General features: G+C 35.4%; 1 protein-coding gene and 1 long non-coding RNA gene across 3 annotated transcripts; both read right to left on the bottom strand.

Moving 5' to 3' along the window:
• Positions 1 to 491: 491 nt before the first annotated feature.
• LOC110708432 lies at positions 492 to 2,681 on the bottom strand. Of its 2 annotated transcripts, XR_002508725.1 has the most exons (4): positions 2,429 to 2,681; positions 1,834 to 1,958; positions 1,099 to 1,704; positions 492 to 827 (listed from the first exon to the last, which is right to left on the bottom strand). It is a non-coding gene; the product is annotated as an uncharacterized LOC110708432 (long non-coding RNA). The 2 variants fall into 2 exon arrangements; XR_002508724.1 differs by lacking the exon at positions 2,429 to 2,681 and having other exon boundaries at positions 1,834 to 2,419.
• A 1,185-nt stretch (positions 2,682 to 3,866) lies between these two features.
• Positions 3,867 to 16,826, bottom strand: LOC110708431 (sec-independent protein translocase protein TATA, chloroplastic-like). Its single transcript, XM_021886559.1, has 2 exons — positions 16,341 to 16,826; positions 3,867 to 4,535 (listed from the first exon to the last, which is right to left on the bottom strand). The coding sequence occupies exons 1-2, from the start codon at positions 16,659 to 16,661 to the stop codon at positions 4,398 to 4,400; spliced, it is 459 nt and encodes a 152-aa protein (XP_021742251.1). The 5' UTR covers positions 16,662 to 16,826; the 3' UTR covers positions 3,867 to 4,397.
• Between the last annotated feature and the right edge of the window lie 543 nt (positions 16,827 to 17,369).

The following is a 17,369-nucleotide window of genomic DNA, read 5'->3' as shown; positions in this document are numbered from 1 at the left end:
CCGTTTTAAAGATTTTTTTTTTTTTTGACAAACGCAACGTTTTAAAGGTCACTACATGCTAAAATAAGGTAACTTTATCTAAATTGACGATATTTACATAGAGTCACTGTATATAAAAATAACGTAACTATATAAAAAAATAGGGTAGCTATATCAATTTTGATCATATTTACATAAAGGTCACTATATACAAAAATAGGGTAGCTATATCAATTTTGATCATATTTACATAAAGGTCACTATATACAAAAATAGGGTAACTATATCAATTTTGACCATATTCACATAAAGATCACTATATACAAAAATATGGTAACTATATCAATTTTTAGAATATTTACTTAGAGGTCACTAAACAAAAATAGGGTAACTATATCAATTTTGACCATATTTACATAAAAGTCACTATATACAAAAATAAGGTAACTATATCAATTTTGACCACATTTATACAGAGGCCACTATATATAAAAATAACAAAGGTCACTATATATAAAAATAAGGTAATTATATAAATTTTGACAACATTGACCACATTTTTATAGATGTCACTATTTACAAAAGTAAGGTAACTATCATCAGATAACTTCTCCTTCTCCGGCCTCCTTGTCATCAGATAATTTCTCATGCTCCTACTTGTCATCAGATAATTTCTCCCACTCCTCCTTGTCACCACCAAAGGAGTAGTCCACTGGCTCCAAACCCCGGCAGTCAAAGCTAGAGCTCATCAAACGGACAAACTTTCCAGCTTCACAGTCATCACCTGTTAGATAGCGGCCAGATTTTGGTATCATTGTAATAGTACCCTCCCTGCCACAGAACTTGCACTGAGATAATGAAAGGGTGATTGATTAGCAACAAGCCAAATGACCCTCATTTTTGTTCATTCTTTTGTGAGAAATAGAATCTGAGATAATATTTCTATGAAGTAATTATGTCCGTGCAGTGTAACAATCTAGCAATGCTAGTAATTGACATACTATTTGTAAAATTAAAATTGCACAACAAAATAAAAGGCAGTAAAGCAATACAGTAATACTCAGCATACCACTAATTTACAATTATATCAAAAATCAAAAGGAAGGTGTTTTGTAATACCTCATCTAGTATCTTTCCTCTGTAGCTGTTTTTCCACTAGTCCTTGAACCCTAGACCTCTGGTTTCAAGAATCTTGAAAGCCACCACCAAAGCCAAAGAGGACTAGTGAACCAAACACCAATATCATGCATTATATACTTTATAGACTGTATAACTTTTGCCATTATTAGGCATTAGTGAGTCAAACACCAATATCATACATTATATACTTTATAAATTGTATAACTTTTGCCATTACTAGGCATTAGTGAATCAAACACCAATATCATACATTATATACTTTATAAACTGTATAACTTTTGCCACTATTAGGCATAGCATAACTTCAAGCAGTAGTAGTAGGGTCAATTCAAATACAGGTGGGGTCATACTTGAGGTGATGGTCATCTTTTGGTAAGGCTGTTAGGCTAATTTCACTTTCTAATCAACTTCAAATTAAAAGGCCATAACTTGATGTGTTCTTGTTGATAGGAATTGCGTTAATCCATTTCAAATCAGGTTTGCTTTGGTCCATTTCAATTAAAGCCAGCAACCTCTCCAGAGTACTTTCCATGCCTTCCAAATCACTTGGAATTTTGTCCGCCACAGTTGATTTCAAAAGTTCATCTGCCAACAGCAATAAAGCCAATCAATTTCCAATAAACCAGAATATATAACAAGTAAATACAAATTAGAATTGTTAATTAGGTGGTTTCATTATTTTGACAAAAATATATATCAAGTGCTTGTGCCTACATCCAACCCTCTCAGCTTCTGACATCCGAAGCTCTGCAGGAATTTCCTGAAATTGAGCAGCAAGCGGCTGGTCTCCAAGAGACAAACTAACAGAAACAAAGGCTTTTATTGTTGCCTCTCCATTTCTGAATGTAGTATCCACAGATAGCAATTTCAATTTACAAGAAATGACAACAACATTCTGACCTATTCTCACTTCATCAAGTAACCCAGGAACATAAGGTTTTTGCCATTGAACAAAAATCACAAATGAAAACGAACAAAAACCAAGCGAAATCAAACAGGAAATCGAACAAAATTGATGAAAAAAAGTCGAAAAAATTGATGAGCAAAAGTCACAAAATCGCACTGGAAATCAAACAAAATTGATGAACAAAACACGCAAATCGCACAAGAAATCGAACAAAATCGCAGGAAAAAAAATTTGATAAAATTGCCAAATAAAATCGAAAATTAAAAATCTGAAAATCGCATAAATCAAATCACAAAAATCGAATTAAAATCGGAAAAATCAAATTGAAAAATCGCAAAATCTAGTTGAACATCATGCGTTTTTCATGAAAATTTGAACAAAATCGGAAAAAAAAAAACGTACCTGATTTGAGCAATTTTAGGTTGTTTATGCGAAATTTGAACAAAAATTCTTCAATTTCCAGCAATTTGTGTTCAATTTTGGGATTTGAGGAGAGAGAAAGACAAGAGGTTTGCAAGTTTGAGGAGAGAGAAAATTTTGGACGGTGAGTTAGGGATTTGAGGGAGAATTTTAATCTCAGCCGTGAGATTTGATGGGTCATAATCTACGGTGTTGATTGTCCGTTTTTATGTTTTTAGCTATAGGCTTGTTTTTACATGATCCACACTATATATATATATATATATATATATATATATATATATATATATATATATATATATATATATATATGGTGTTAGAACTTAGAAGTTATAGAAATTATGCAAACTTATCCTTCTATTTTCGTAAATAAACCGAAGAGTACAAAAAAATCAAGTTGTAGGACTTGAGGGTTTGTCGTTGAAAGTTAGCAAAATGACAAATTTGTTATTGAACCCAAAGTCTCGGTAGTTAGCTCTTGGTCTTCAGTCAAAAAACGTCGATAGTATAGATGAAACCTCTTAGGCTTGTGGAGGGTCATGGCGATATGGCCTAATGATGTATCGCCAGTTAATATGATAATGAAAGGAGAAATACCGGAGGAATAGAGGAACAACGAACAGATCTACTGCAAATGATCTATAGATTTATTAGAAGTTAAACTTTGTGGTGTTAGGTTTCAAAATTGAAAGAACGTGTATATTAACCTTAGTAAACACTACATAGTAAATATTTTCTTACAAAAAAATCATTATAGATAATGAAAAGATGGTGTTTGAACAATATAAAAACATTCCCCAAACGACCAATCTTTAGTGGCAATAACAATACACATTAACATATGATGGGTTTATGCTAGCTACATCTATCAAAACCTCATCCAATGTTTAATGTATCAACTATCAAGTATTAGTTATTTACAAAGTTCGTTTATAAAAAATGATACGGATTACATATAATAATTGTGTAAAGAACAAACTCGTGCAAAACCATGAAACGTTTTTATTGATCATAGTAAAGCAATTATAACTACTTGTAAAGTTTGTAGGCACGAAACTCACCTAAAAACGGAATTGTAAAGACAAAGGTTGAAGAAAAAACGGAGGAAAGTAGCCTCTTTCTAAGTTTCTTTTTCTCATTTAATTAAGAAGCATCATTTTAATTTGTGGTACCAATTAGTTGCATATTACTTTTCAAACTTTTTTTTTCCCTATTTCATTGATTGTCAACATCATATCTTATACGTTCTCTACTTTCTCAATTCTATTTGTATTTCTAAACACGCAAATTACGGCCCTCACATATTTTTAACTAATTTTAATAATTTATAAAAATGGAGAAAAGTATGTGGTACCTCCCTTCAAATTTTTCTTTTTTTATATCACTACTTTAGAGTACCAAAAACCAAAAAAAGACTATATACAATATAATAATATTTCCGGCTCACTTTTCTCTTAGAAAATACGAAGTATTTGGATAAAATACATTACCACAATAATACCACCCATCCAAAAAATCAAGGATTTCCCAGAAAATTATCGCCTTTCAAAGTTTCAAGTTCACAAACTTATTCAAGATCTTGTATAAAAATTGGGAAGATGTTACTATAGACATATTTGGATGGACAAAGTATTTACTGAAACAGCTTGTCTTCGGCCTCATTCTTCCACACCTACAACTTCCAGAATTGTGATACATGCATATATAAGAACTAGTTTAGCACAGCTTTGCTATCCATGATATACCATATACCGTCTTCTCTAGGAACTTTGTTATTGTATATTTGATTTGGATATAGCTCTAATTGCTAATTAGCTAACTTGCTCGTGAGATAAACGGATCTCTTACACAAGTATTCGATTATACACATCATCTCGCTAACCATCACAAAAACAAGAAAATGTATAAAGAAAATTTGGATTAAATGAAGAGAAAAAATACATAGATTAACTCACGAACTCTCTTTAGACGAAGAGACTACATTTTCTTTTCCTTCTGAACTTTCAGATGCTGATTTTGCCTCAATCACATTGTCAGAAGATTCGGCGTCTTCTGGATTCTTAAGTTCCTGTTCGAACTCCTTTGCTGCCTGCAGTGAAAAAAAGTGAAGCGTTCAGGAACTGCTAACATGCAAAATGAAAAATTATCAATCCTATCAATTAGGCAATTGTTGGAGTCATAGTATATGAAACACCTCACACACAGAAAGGTGGATAAAAGAAAGGCAGGAAACCAGAACCCTAGACTTAACTTATCTCCAGTTGCTTAAGTTAGACTTGAAAGAAAAATTATAAAACAAGAAACCAACAAGGCGAACATGGATAGATCATATTGATACACACTGAACTGCTGAAGTGTAATTGAGTGTTGAAAGAAATCTGATAGCACTATAGGGATCTAAAAAGAGGCTTTCAATATGAAAATAATATGCTTATATAGCAAGGGGGAATGATCTAACTAACACTGTGCAGGCATATCATGTCCTTGTTCTCTATTGTGACAAGTGTGGTACACAAACTTGAGAGAGAGAGAGCGAGAATTCAAAGGGTTTGAAGATTTGGACAGTATCAGTTTGAAGAATAAACCTAAGTGTATTATTCTGGATGTGAGAATCAAGATATCAAAGTCCAAATGACTGGCCTTATCCAAATTGCCTCATGAAGGGATGCCATGATACAAGAGGTGGTATATCTTGGAAAGGTAACCACCAACATTGGGATCATTCCTTCTCCAGACTACTTTTTTTTTTTTTTTTTTTTTTTTTTTGAGGGGCTTCTCCAGACTACTTGATGACAGCATGAAATATTGAATTTTTTAGACTGATATAATCACTTTCGGAAAAGCAGCTTTGTATGATGCAGATGATTTGATATTTGATACATTGGCCACGCAAAATTATTCAGTGTCAACTTCTGTAACTCAAGTCGAAAAGAATCAACATATCATTCTTCATTTTAAGGTCCATTGATAAAAGATGTGCCTATTACTGTATTACAAGCTATCCTAATGGGCACCCTTCAAGGATAAAATTCTAACATAAGATGTGCAATAAAAGAAATGGTACTTAGCTCCTACATATTAATGTATTTAATGTCCGAAAGAGGATAAATTCCCTAGAGCCATAGAGGCATGATTGTTTTCACTAGAGTGTAGTCCTTTGAGGCTTTGACTGACTTGAAAAACTTTAACATCCTCTTTAGTTCACCTTATTTCCACTTATATAAGGAAAAATAAGTTCAAACCCAGGATAAACCAGATCTAATAAGGGTCAATAAAGATTTAACCCAGTTCAACTTACAACTTAAATAAATTCAGATAAGTTCCATTAAGCTTAGATATGTTAAAAATAATGTGAATAGAAGGCACCCTAAATGTCTAAATATTATAGATCTTCAACACTTGTTAAAAATAACTACACAAATTAAAAAATCCTCTAGATTTCATGTGCTTTCTTACCCTTATGAAATGATGTAATAGCCTAAGGCTGATTTCACTCAATAATGCTCATTGTTAAGAGAAGGACTGCTTCTTCATTAACAGAACGATTAAGGGATACAAGAAGTAGCTTGAGGCTACAAATATCCTAGCAACTTGAGGTTGCAACTCTCCCAAGTTTTCCTTACCAACTTTCTGCCTGCCTTTCCACTTACACTACTCATACTACTTATACTAAGCTGGTAAGATGACCTTAAGGCTTAACATGTGAAACTTGGCTAATTTAGACAAACACAAATAAACATCATAGGACTAAGGTAGCTTCTTTTCCTTCTCTTCTTCTTTATTGATTTTGTCTTCTACCTAATTGGAGTCTTGAGGCCTTGAAATGCTCCCTGCTGCTGCTGCCCTTTGCTGTTGCTCTTGTTGCTTGTTGACTGTCCTCCTATCATAAACCCGCATAGGTTGTGGCTGACCCGTATTACCAAATTACCCCCCCCCCCTCCTAAAGCCGGTCTATTACAAATGAAGCTCCGTTTCTTAAGGATGTTATGTAATTGGAGTAAAACTGTAAACTGCTCTGCTTAGAATATCACAAGTCTTCTATTGATTTTACTTTTAGCTTCTGAGCAAAATACTTTTTGCTCCAGCTATTCAATTGTACATTAATATCAATACAAAGATGGCAACGGGACAAACATGGACCGATTCTACAGGATTATCCTTAACTATTTCAAGAGTTTGCAAGTGAGTCATTGGTGTATCTACTGTCCTAATGAGGATAATGCACTAGACCTCTGATTACACGTGCACAACCTTAGTTTCTAGCTAATGCAATTCCACAATACTTGTATTAAAAAATAATCAAATCATAAAATCCTCCAGATTAGATGTGCTGTCTTGCCCAAAGTTGTAATTCCTAAGACTGCTAAATGATTAGAGTCAAGTGCTCCACTTGAATGTCACTATCTTCTATTCATTTTATTGTGATAGCTTGACAGCATACCATTTTTTTCCTCCAGCTCTCTGTATTAACATTGGTATCAAACTCCTGGCTTATTTCACATATAATTCTTCAATACTTATCCCAATTAAAAGAGTAATTCCTTTTAGAAAAGAAGAAGTATACTTCCTCCGTTCTTTTATTATTGCACCACTTGCCGTTTTAGGAAGTTTCACAAATATTGCACCATTTCCTCTTTAGGAAAAAAATTATTTGTGTTCACACTACAAATACCCAACATACCCTAGCTTTTTCACACTTACTTTTTAGTTTATCAATATATCACATGGGCAATTTTGTATTTTTACCTTTCTCTCTCTTACTTTTTTCCACTACCAAAATATTTGTACCCAACCCATATGGTGCAATAATAAAAAAAACGGAGGAAGTATATATTTAAAATATGGAAAGTTGATCTTGATGTTGTAACTTATACTTGGGCTGTAATGGTCGGTTTTGGACTGGTCGACTCTGTTGAACCCTGCTCAACTTTGCGCTAGTGAGTATTAATAATCGTATTAATAATGTGCTGCCACTTTTTTTGTCGTTCTGACACCTATGCATATAATATTCCCTGCTTTGCTTAGAAGCTCAAAAAACAGGGTCTTACTCTTTTATGTCGGTGGCCACGCAATGTAGCTAGCTATTATGGGGTTTACTTTGTCAAAGTTATAGAGGTTACTCGTTTAGTGTTATAGGGGTTACTCGGTTAGTTTCATATGGGTTAGTGTCTTGCTCTAGGAGTTATATACTTTAATACAAATAGTTATTCGGTGAGGTTAGTTGCGCAAAAACGTGTTGTACATTTTTTTTTTTTTTTTTTTTGATGATCAGAGTAGTAAAAATTATTTAGAGGGTAGTCCCTAAAAAAATGCATATAATTGAAGGGTTGGGGATTTAGAGTACTTTAGTGAATTATTGATAAAAAGAACTATAAATTCATGCTAATGCATGACATATATTATACTATGTATCAAAAAATACTTGTAAAACAAAGTGAAATGTTTGGTACATATTATTTAAAAAAGGTGAAATGTTGGGGGTTTTGAGTGCTATAGTGAATAATTGATGAAGGGATTGTATACTCGTGTTAATGCTTGTCATATATTATACTACGTATCCAAAAAAAATAAAAATAAAAATAAAATAAGAAAAAAAAAGTGAAATGTTAGTAGTAGTTCCTTGAAAAAAAAACAAAAAGAAAAACAGAAAGAAGGTATTGGATGGGTAGGTTTTTTTTGTTTTTTTTTTTTAATGATTAAAAAAAAAATTTAGTTGTGGGATAAGTAGTTATTTTTTTCTTAAAAAAAAAACAAACAAACTCAAATGCATGAGATTTGAGGATTGGGGATTTGGAGGCTTGTCGTGAAAACGACTCTGAAATTACATATACTTTGAAGGGAGAATGAAGAATCAATTACATACTACTAAAAGCGAATCTTAAGACACACTTATCAATGTATTATTAAAAAATTTCCCGCCAAAAGCACCTTCTAAAAAAATTATTGTTACTTAAGGAAAAAAAAAATTATATCTAAATTATAACATAATTTGTTTTATATAAAAGATTAAACTATCCATTATAAGTTTATAACTATTACATGTTTTTTAAATATTTTCTCTTGCATGCTTTTATTTTTATTATACTCTATATTTTTAATACTCAAGTCATTATATTAAAAAATTTATTATAAAATTGTCAAAAATATTTAACAACCGTGCATTGCACGGGATTTTAACCTAGTTTTATACATAAGGACTAATAAATCAATCTAGAATCAAAGAAGATGGAAAAATTGAACTCCAATTTTACATTAAATCAGACAAGGATATGACCCAAAACGATTCATTAACGTGCATCCAAAGAGCATCTGTATAACACGCAATCCCAAAATGAAATCAAAGAAGACTTCCACTATGACAGATTCTATCATTCCTTTCCAACTAAGACTGTTACTTTCAACTCAAACTAATAAGTTCAGGATACCCTTTTTTAGTCTCTAGAGTCTATTTCTTAACTTTAGTCCCAACAACAGAAAAAACCGAAACTAAGATCCAATAAGGGGTATTATAGTTTACTTCACAACTACGATAAATTCATATGAAATCCAATCAGTCAATTTCTGGTGAAAAGTACAAATTCTAAGGCTCTCCGTGTAACCCTCACCAAAGATTGACCCTTATCGAACTTATGAGTTGAGGATGGTAGCCTACTAGCCTCTCAACATATTGGCCCTTTTCTTTTACTTATTTTTGACTTATATTCCCATAGACTCTTAAACGAACAAAGCATAGCTGTTAGAATCCAACTCCTTTCGATGTATTAGATTCCCTTTAAGTGCTTTCCTAGAGTTTAGTTTATGTTTTCTTAACTTGAGGTCCCATTATTGTGTTACTGTCACATCAGTGTTCACTAGGGATTCTCCTTGTATGTCATTTAAAGCTCTTTAGAGGGTAAATGATTAATGAAATCTTAAGCCTTCTACCAAGTGTTGCTTTGCTTTTATGCTTGTTTGTTGTTAGACTTTTATAGACATTGTGTCTTACTTGCATAATAGCTCCCCTCCAAACCAACTTGACGCATTAAGAACTCGTGGTTCGGACCCGCTTGTGCCCGCCTTGAAGTATCGGTCGTCACAAGCCCCGACCACCCGCACTCCGTCGCCCAAATAGACGCGAGTGCTCCTTTAATTTGATTGCCCGCTTGTGTTGCTTTGTGCTCACAAGCCCCTCTTCCGCTCAAGGCTAGCGTTCTTGCCGCCAAAAGGCTAGAGCGCGCCGCACGTTTCGGGGTCCAAACCCCCGGACCGTGACAGTTGGTATCAGAGTCGAGGTCCAAACCTCGTCGCAAGCAACCCGTGTAGGCACCAAGGAGGGCTACACGAAGATGGAATTCGTGGAAGAAAGGCTCGCTTGGCTCGAGGAGAAGGCGGACAAATGGGCCAAGCTCCAAGTCATTGTACATGAGCAAGCCGAGCAAATTGTGAAATTGATGGCTCACAGAGATGATGCCCTCAGCGAACAATTGCAATTTGATTAAGGACAAGCCGACGAAGCACTTGAGAAATGTGCTACCTTAACGCGTGTTGTGGGCATAGACGCACTGGGTGTTGGTGCGGCGAAGATCAAGCCGCCCAAACCTCGCGACTACAGTGGCGCTAGAGATGCGAAAGAAGTTGATAACTTCCTCTTCGACATGGAGCAGTACTTCTGAATATGTCAACTGAGTGACGATCAGAAGGTGGATACTGCCATCATGTACTTGTCCGAAGATGCTAAGCTGTGGTGGCGCACCAAGCACGCAGACATCGAAGCAGGAAGGATCAAGATTGATACATGGGCGGAGTTCAAAGAGGAACTCAAAGAACAATTCTACCCCGTCAACACAGCATTTGTTTGCACGGATGGAGTTGCAAGAGTGCCGCCAGAAGGGTTCTCTTTGTGACTATGTTAAGGAATATTTGGCGATAATGTTGGACATCACAGACATGAATGAGAAAGATCAGGTGTTCAATTTTGTCAACGGGTTAAAGGAATGGGCGCAGCGAGAGATTTTGAGGCAGGATATTGATACCCTTGCTGCTGCTATGTGTGCTGCTGAAAGATTGATGGATTACTCAGTTGGAAAGGGTCGTCAATCTGAGAATGAATCAAGTGGGACGTCAACACGCTCTGACAGTCCGTCTCCAAGCTCTCCAAAGGGTAAAGAGAATGGCTCACGAGTATCGTCCAACACCATCAATACTTATCATAGAAGAAGTGGAGGAGGTGATGCCCAGAGATTAACATCTACCCCCTCCCACAACTCTGGAAACTCAAGGGCCAGCGCATCCTCGGCAAATACAAGGTCGTTGAACTGCATACTTTGTCGAGGTCCACACAAATGGTGGGATTGCGAGCATAAAGAAGAGTTTGACAAGATCCAAAAGAGATTGTCATCCATGTCCATGCAGGAGGCCACAAAAGAGACTAGCAGCGATGAGGAACCCACATACAGGATGGGTTCCATACGACGCTTGAGTGCTATGAGAATGATAGCACCTGAGAAAGAACCAGAAGTCCGATACCTTTCGGCAATGCGAGTGATGGAGCCAGAGAAGAAGGCAACATCGAAGAAACAAGCTCGCCCCAAAGACTCAGAGAAGCGGGAGATGAAGCCCAATGAATTGCCACAACACAGATGCACCCCCGACAAAACCAGAATCAGATACTCGGTTCGAAGCAAAGAGCGACGAGCCCAGAGACACCAAAGAAGAACCTCCCAAGAGAGAGGAAAAGCAGTGGTTGAGCAAACAAAGCAGGGCCCGTGCAAGAGATTACAAAGAAAATGGTCACCCAAGAGGCACCAGCCACAACATGAAACTCTCCACCACAGTCTCAAGGAAGCAGCTCCCCAACAGATGATCGTGGAAGCAGCTCTCCCCCAGAATTCGACAGATTCCACTCCCAGGAGGAAATTTAGAGATGAAACTCTCAACAAGATGTGCGAGTCGAGCGACTCTAGAGACAAGCTCCTCGTCAACAAAGAAGATCCAGCTCAAGAGTCAGCAAAGATTCCAGAAGTCAGCCGCACCAACGGCGCATCTGAAACTTGAGATAGTTTAGGGTTGTCTAATTTTGATTGTAACTCTTGTAAGTCGACGAGGTCGTCGACAGCTTAAGTGGGGGAGGATGTTAGAATCCAACTCCTTTCGATGTATTAGATTCCCTTTAAGTGCTTTCCTAGAGTTTAGTTTATGCTTTCTTAGCTTGAGGTCCCATTATTGTGTTACTGTCACATCAGTGTTCACTAGGGATTCTCCTTGTATGTCATTTAAAGCTCTTTAGAGGGTGAATGATTAATGAAATCTTAAGCCTTCTATCAAGTGTTGCTTTGCTTTTATGCTTGTTTGTTGTTAAACCTTTATAGATATTGTGTCTCACTTGCATAATAGCTCCCCTCCAAACCAACTTGACGCATTAAGAACTCGTGGTTCGGACCCGCTTGTGCCCGCCTTGAAGTATCGGTCGTCACAAGCCTCGACCACCCGCACTCCGTCGCCCAAATAGACGCGAGTGCTCCTTTAATTTGATTGCCCGCTTGTGTTGCTTTGTGCTCACAAGCCCCTCTTCCGCTCAAGGCTAGCGTTCTTGCCGCCAAAAGGCTAGAGCGCGCCGCACGTTTCGGGGTCCAAACCCCCGGACCGTGACAATAGGCCACAGAGCACCCACATAACAGGCAAAGAAAAAAGCAGCTTGCTACAACCTAACAATGGCTCATTTTTCATTCTAACCCTAATTTATTGTATAGCCCAAATCAATAAACAGAGCACCCCAATGTATTTTTTACCATACAAATTGTTGCTGACACCTACCTGACAAAGCAAGAGTAAACAATTCTTACTCTACTAAATAGCAAGACACAAAATACACACATGATGGGATAATGCCTTACCTAAAATCCAATATTGAGTCTCTCTAAGCTAGCAACCTGGTTAGGTGTTCTCACTTGCTTCTCTTTTGCCTTAAATATAAAAGGTAGGAAGAAGGACCCCAAAAAATTAGCCTTAACTATCTTAAGAGTTTACAAGGAAACATAATCTAGGAATATGTTACGAACTAGCATAGCTTAAAGGAAAAAGAAAATATAATTTATAGATCTGAAATTACAGTTTATTGAAGATAAATGTCAAGTATTCAAAAGACTAGACTCTCTTCTCCCAAAGCTAACTAAGTAATACTCAAATAAACTTTCAATTTTTCTCATGATCTATTCTCTTCCTAGCCTCCTCTGTTTAGTCTTTAATGACATCTTCATTCCACTTCCTACCTAAATTTATTTCTGCTTTTTTCCTTAAGCTTCCTTGCAAATTATTGTGCAAATATAACTATACCCCTGCTTATGGCCAGTTCATGACAAATGCCCGACAAATTAGTAAGGTCTCTTGGCTCCCATTGATGAGTGTCCTCCATATAATAATAATAATAATAATTAAATAATATTACCACTAGTTCCAACTGGGAATATGACTAGCAATTGATAGCTAGTAGAGAGTGGAGAAAGGAATACCAAGAATCCTCCCAATAAATAATATGCTTCACATTTATCCATCTATGGATTTGAGTTTCCAAGAACTAGCATAAGGGACAGTAGTCACAGGACCCAGATAGCACAATCTAAGACCATACTCTCTGTCTGCTGTCACAAAATCCCCTTCTCATTTGTCAAGAAACTGTCTACTTCCAATCTCGAATATTATAGACCTTATAACACAACGTATGATATTCTGGGTATGAGGGATTCATCTAGGTATAAGTTTCACGTGAACCCCAGATTCGTAACTGAAATTAAGCTAGAAGAAGAATCGAGATCATGGGTTTTGGTCTAATCTCATGAGTGACCCGCGCTTCTAATTTTCTCACATGTCACGATCACAGCTCATATCTATCTTGCCACACACTAGACTAGTTCCTTGAATGATTTAACATCTGAACTCCCACTATATTGAATTTTTGTTCCCAGTTTCTTGAATTATTCCCCATGAGATGTTCGCACTTTGCCCACTCACTACACTGAAACAATTCTAAAGGCTTCAATCTTATAATTATTATGTTGATCCAGAAATATATCCTTATAGACATAAATATATATTCACTCATATGGCTAAGTAACTTAATATACCTTATAGGATTTATAACTATAACAACTTTAATGACCCCCTAGTTCTGGTATAAAGAGATAAAAATGACAAACTCCCAAGTTCTGTTGACTCTAGATTAGCATTGAAAAACTTTGTCAACCAAATAATGCCAACTTCACCTAAACACCTTCATATTTCTATAAGTATCTCATTTCCTCCCAGCCATCCTACTAACATCTCATTTTGTTTAACTCACCTTCTTAACTTCAAACCTCATAACAGTAACAATTGTATTCATTGAGCTCTTCCAAGAAATGCTTTTGTCCCTGGTCCATTGATCAGCTCATAAAAGCACATTTTTTCACCCACCTTTGATAGTTAACGGTTAACCTCTATACCAAGATTCTTCATACTTCACCTTTTGATGTAGCTATATTGGATCAAAGTTCCTTGATTTTTTCACTCCCTTAATCTTCCCAACCCATTAAAAAAAATTTATCTTTCTTTGGTGTCCGATCTCAGAAACTATCTCCTTTGCCTCCTTGCCCAGCTTATAATTTCTTACTTAGTTACCTTTTTCTGCTTTTGCAGCATTAAGCACCAGAAAAAAAAAAAAAAAAAAGAAAAAAAAAAAAGAATTTTCCTATAGCTCTCATCTTCATACTATCATGACTCTTGACTCTTCATAAGTTGTTGAACCTTATTCGACAGTATAAACTCGAATATCATCCAAAATAATGTCTGAGAAAGAGAATAGAGAAAACGTAGGGATTTGTTCCCAAACTTTAATCCATATATTTCTTAAGACGCTAATTGATAGTACAAGGATAAAAAATCTTTATGTGGTTTTTATTGATATGGAAAAAACATAGGACTAATAATATAGCTGGATTACATGAAGGTGTCTAAGGGCCAAGGGCATTCCAACTGCATATATTTGGACTATACAGTGTAAAATAGAACTAAGAGTAGAATGGAAAATGTTATTTGGGGATCAAAGAAAACCACTATTAAGGACAATATGAAGATAAAATCAGAGAGGGGCTGGGTTGTGCACTGGTGTAAATTATATGCTAAAGACTTAACTTTGGTAAATGTGACAAATAAGGCATCACCGAAATATTTTCCTATGGCTGTGCCTAAACATCTAAAACTAGGCCCTTGTTTAATGTGTAAATAGTTTTTTTCATTCCCTTCTTCGTGCTCCATAAAGAATGCATTATGACAAAATCCCTTGTTACTAAAAATGAAACAAGTTTCTCTACCTCTATGCCAACCTACTCAGCAAAAGTGTAAGTGTCATTTAAAAAATAAATACAATAGACTTTTTCCCACCAAACCAGTTACACAATGTTAGAATACGTACAATAGTGCATGGGGTAGAACCAAAATAGTTAATTTAGGCAAGTAAACGATGTTGCTTTCCAAATTGTAATTTACTGACCCTAATAGAACAATGGAGTTGCACAATAATTTTGTTGAGATACAATGACAATCAATCAGTTTTGGTTAATCTAACAAGTGTTTGTGTTATTGAAAATCACTCACATCTCAAATAAGAATGCTCAGAGAATATCTTAGAAGAGAAAACAAAACATAAAGAATCACACATTTTGATCATCCATCACAAAAGAAAGTCATTCTATATTTATAGAAAAAAGGAAATCAGAGAATATCTTAAAAGGGAAAGCAAAAGGAATGACACAATTAGGTCATCCATCACAAAACAAAAAAAAAAAGGTCATTTCTCTATTTATAGAGAAAAGGAGATACATGAAGAGGTGTCTAACGTACCCCAAGAAGCATGTCTTTTATCCAAAAGACGGTATATCTTAATTATGAATATATTATAGTTACTCAAAAACTCAATTACATTACCAATAAAAAGAACATTAGTACTTAGTTACACAAAATTTTTACAACATATTACGACTTTCATTAAGCAAAGGAAAAATCATGAACCATTGAGTTCGCCAGCCACAAAAGAGCAAGGAACTTTGGCATGAACAAATTTTCCACGGGTGAGCACAAGCACAATACATGCCTTTACATATTCACTCAGATTCTATCATAATCAATTAACATTTTAACATGACCATATTGTTTTAACTTTAGAACTCACGAGTTGGTAGTAGTACCTAGTACCCCAACACCCAAATCAATTCAAATACTCTCTCTAGGTAACATTACCACATTTATAAGATAAATATTTCAACGCCCAATTCAAATACTCTCTATAAGGATATTATTGCCGCATTACAAATTCCAAGTACCCTATCAAATATCAATATACTTCCTTCCTCTGTTCTTTTTTACTTCATGTTTCATTTATCACGCTTTCCGATGCAGAACTTTAACCATCAATAACTTTTCAGCATAAAGTATTTACTAATTCCAAATGGAAGGACCAAAAAGCTTTCAACCACTAGATTGAAGATTATTGCACATTTACATGGTAGGGGAATTTTCAACTTGACTTGGCCAAGCCATATACTATCATAGATTCAGAGTAACAACATCACAATTATATTGTGTTAGTTGTTAGAACATGTTTTACCATTATCGAATTACCTTTACCCGACATTCTTGTAGAATTTCATCATATTCATTTCAAATAGAGTCAATTCCGATTTTGGGTCACAAAACAAAGTCCAAATCCTAACTTTTTGACACGCAATAATTTTATCATATACCCTATTCATAAATCATTCATTCATCAATTACCTTGAATCATTTAAAGACACATCAAAAACAATATAACATATTTTCAATCAACTACCTTAGTAATGAAAGGTATAGCTAAAAAAGATAGTAAATTGAAAAGGGGTAGACAAACCTGTTGAAAACTTTTGATAGTTTTGCCAAAACTCCGACCAATTTCCGGCAACTGTTTGGGGCCAAACACAATAGCCGCAACCCCAGCAATAACAGCAAGCTCCGGAACACCAAGCCCGAACAAAGAGTTGCAACAGAACCCTTTTCGGGTTCGGGTTGCAGGTCGGGTTCTGACCCTCAAGCCCAGGCCCGTTGTGTTGATCCGGAAGAAAGCGGTGGTGGAGCTTTGGTTGAGGAATAAGGAGGATTTTGAGGAAGAAAGAATGGCGGGTTTTTGAGGAGAGGAGAGAGAGAGTGAGGGTGAGACTGTTAAGATCTCCATTTTTGCAAAGGTTTTTGGTGGGTTTTTTGGAATTTTGAGGTCAGGGTAAAATATGATGGTGTTGGATAAGAGGTGATGGAGTTTGATAATTCATTTTTCTTTGGAACTTTTTGACTTGTTATCACAAAATATCCATGGGAAAGTGATAGATTATTCATTAAGAATTTATTATAAATTGATTATAGTTTTTTTTTTTTTTTTTTTTTTTTTTTGGTATTTGATAAGGAAAATAACCTATAGCGAGTTGGAATCTCTCAAAATCTCACATGTATTCATCCCGAATTAGCAACCTACTTCCTCCGTTCCTTTTTACTTTATCTGCTTTGACTTTTACACTATTCACCACCCTCTTTTGACCGTGTTTTGTGAATAATATGTAAGGAAAAACATATTCATGTTGGATCTTTTTGAATTCGTCTCAATAAGTACTATCACAATACATAACTTTTATATTTTTTACTTGTGGAGAATTAAAGTTATTGATCGTTAAAGTTTTTCATTGGCAAGCGTGATAAATAAAACAAGTCAAGTAAAAAAGAACAGAGGAAGTATGCATTTTGAAAATACAAGGAAGTATTTGATTGTAAAAAAAAAACAAAAATACAAGGAAGTAAGGGTGTCCGTTCGGTTTTCGGTTTGGATTTAGTCCAAATCCGATCCAATCCGAAATATAATTCGGTTTTCAATTTTTCAATCCGATCCGATCCG

This window comes from Chenopodium quinoa, unplaced genomic scaffold (assembly GCF_001683475.1).
Source record: "Chenopodium quinoa cultivar QQ74 unplaced genomic scaffold, ASM168347v1, whole genome shotgun sequence".
Lineage (NCBI taxonomy): Eukaryota > Viridiplantae > Streptophyta > Magnoliopsida > Caryophyllales > Amaranthaceae > Chenopodium > Chenopodium quinoa.
This window is presented reverse-complemented; position numbering and strand designations above follow the sequence as displayed.

Coding starts and splice junctions, on each gene's coding strand:
- LOC110708431 (XM_021886559.1), bottom strand. CDS start 16,661: ATGGAGATCTTAACAGTCTCACCCTCACTCTCTCTCTCCTCTCCTCAA. Junction 4,536..16,340: donor CTATCAAAAGTTTTCAACAG/GTTTGTCTACCC, acceptor TTTTCACTGCAG/GCAGCAAAGGAGTTCGAACA.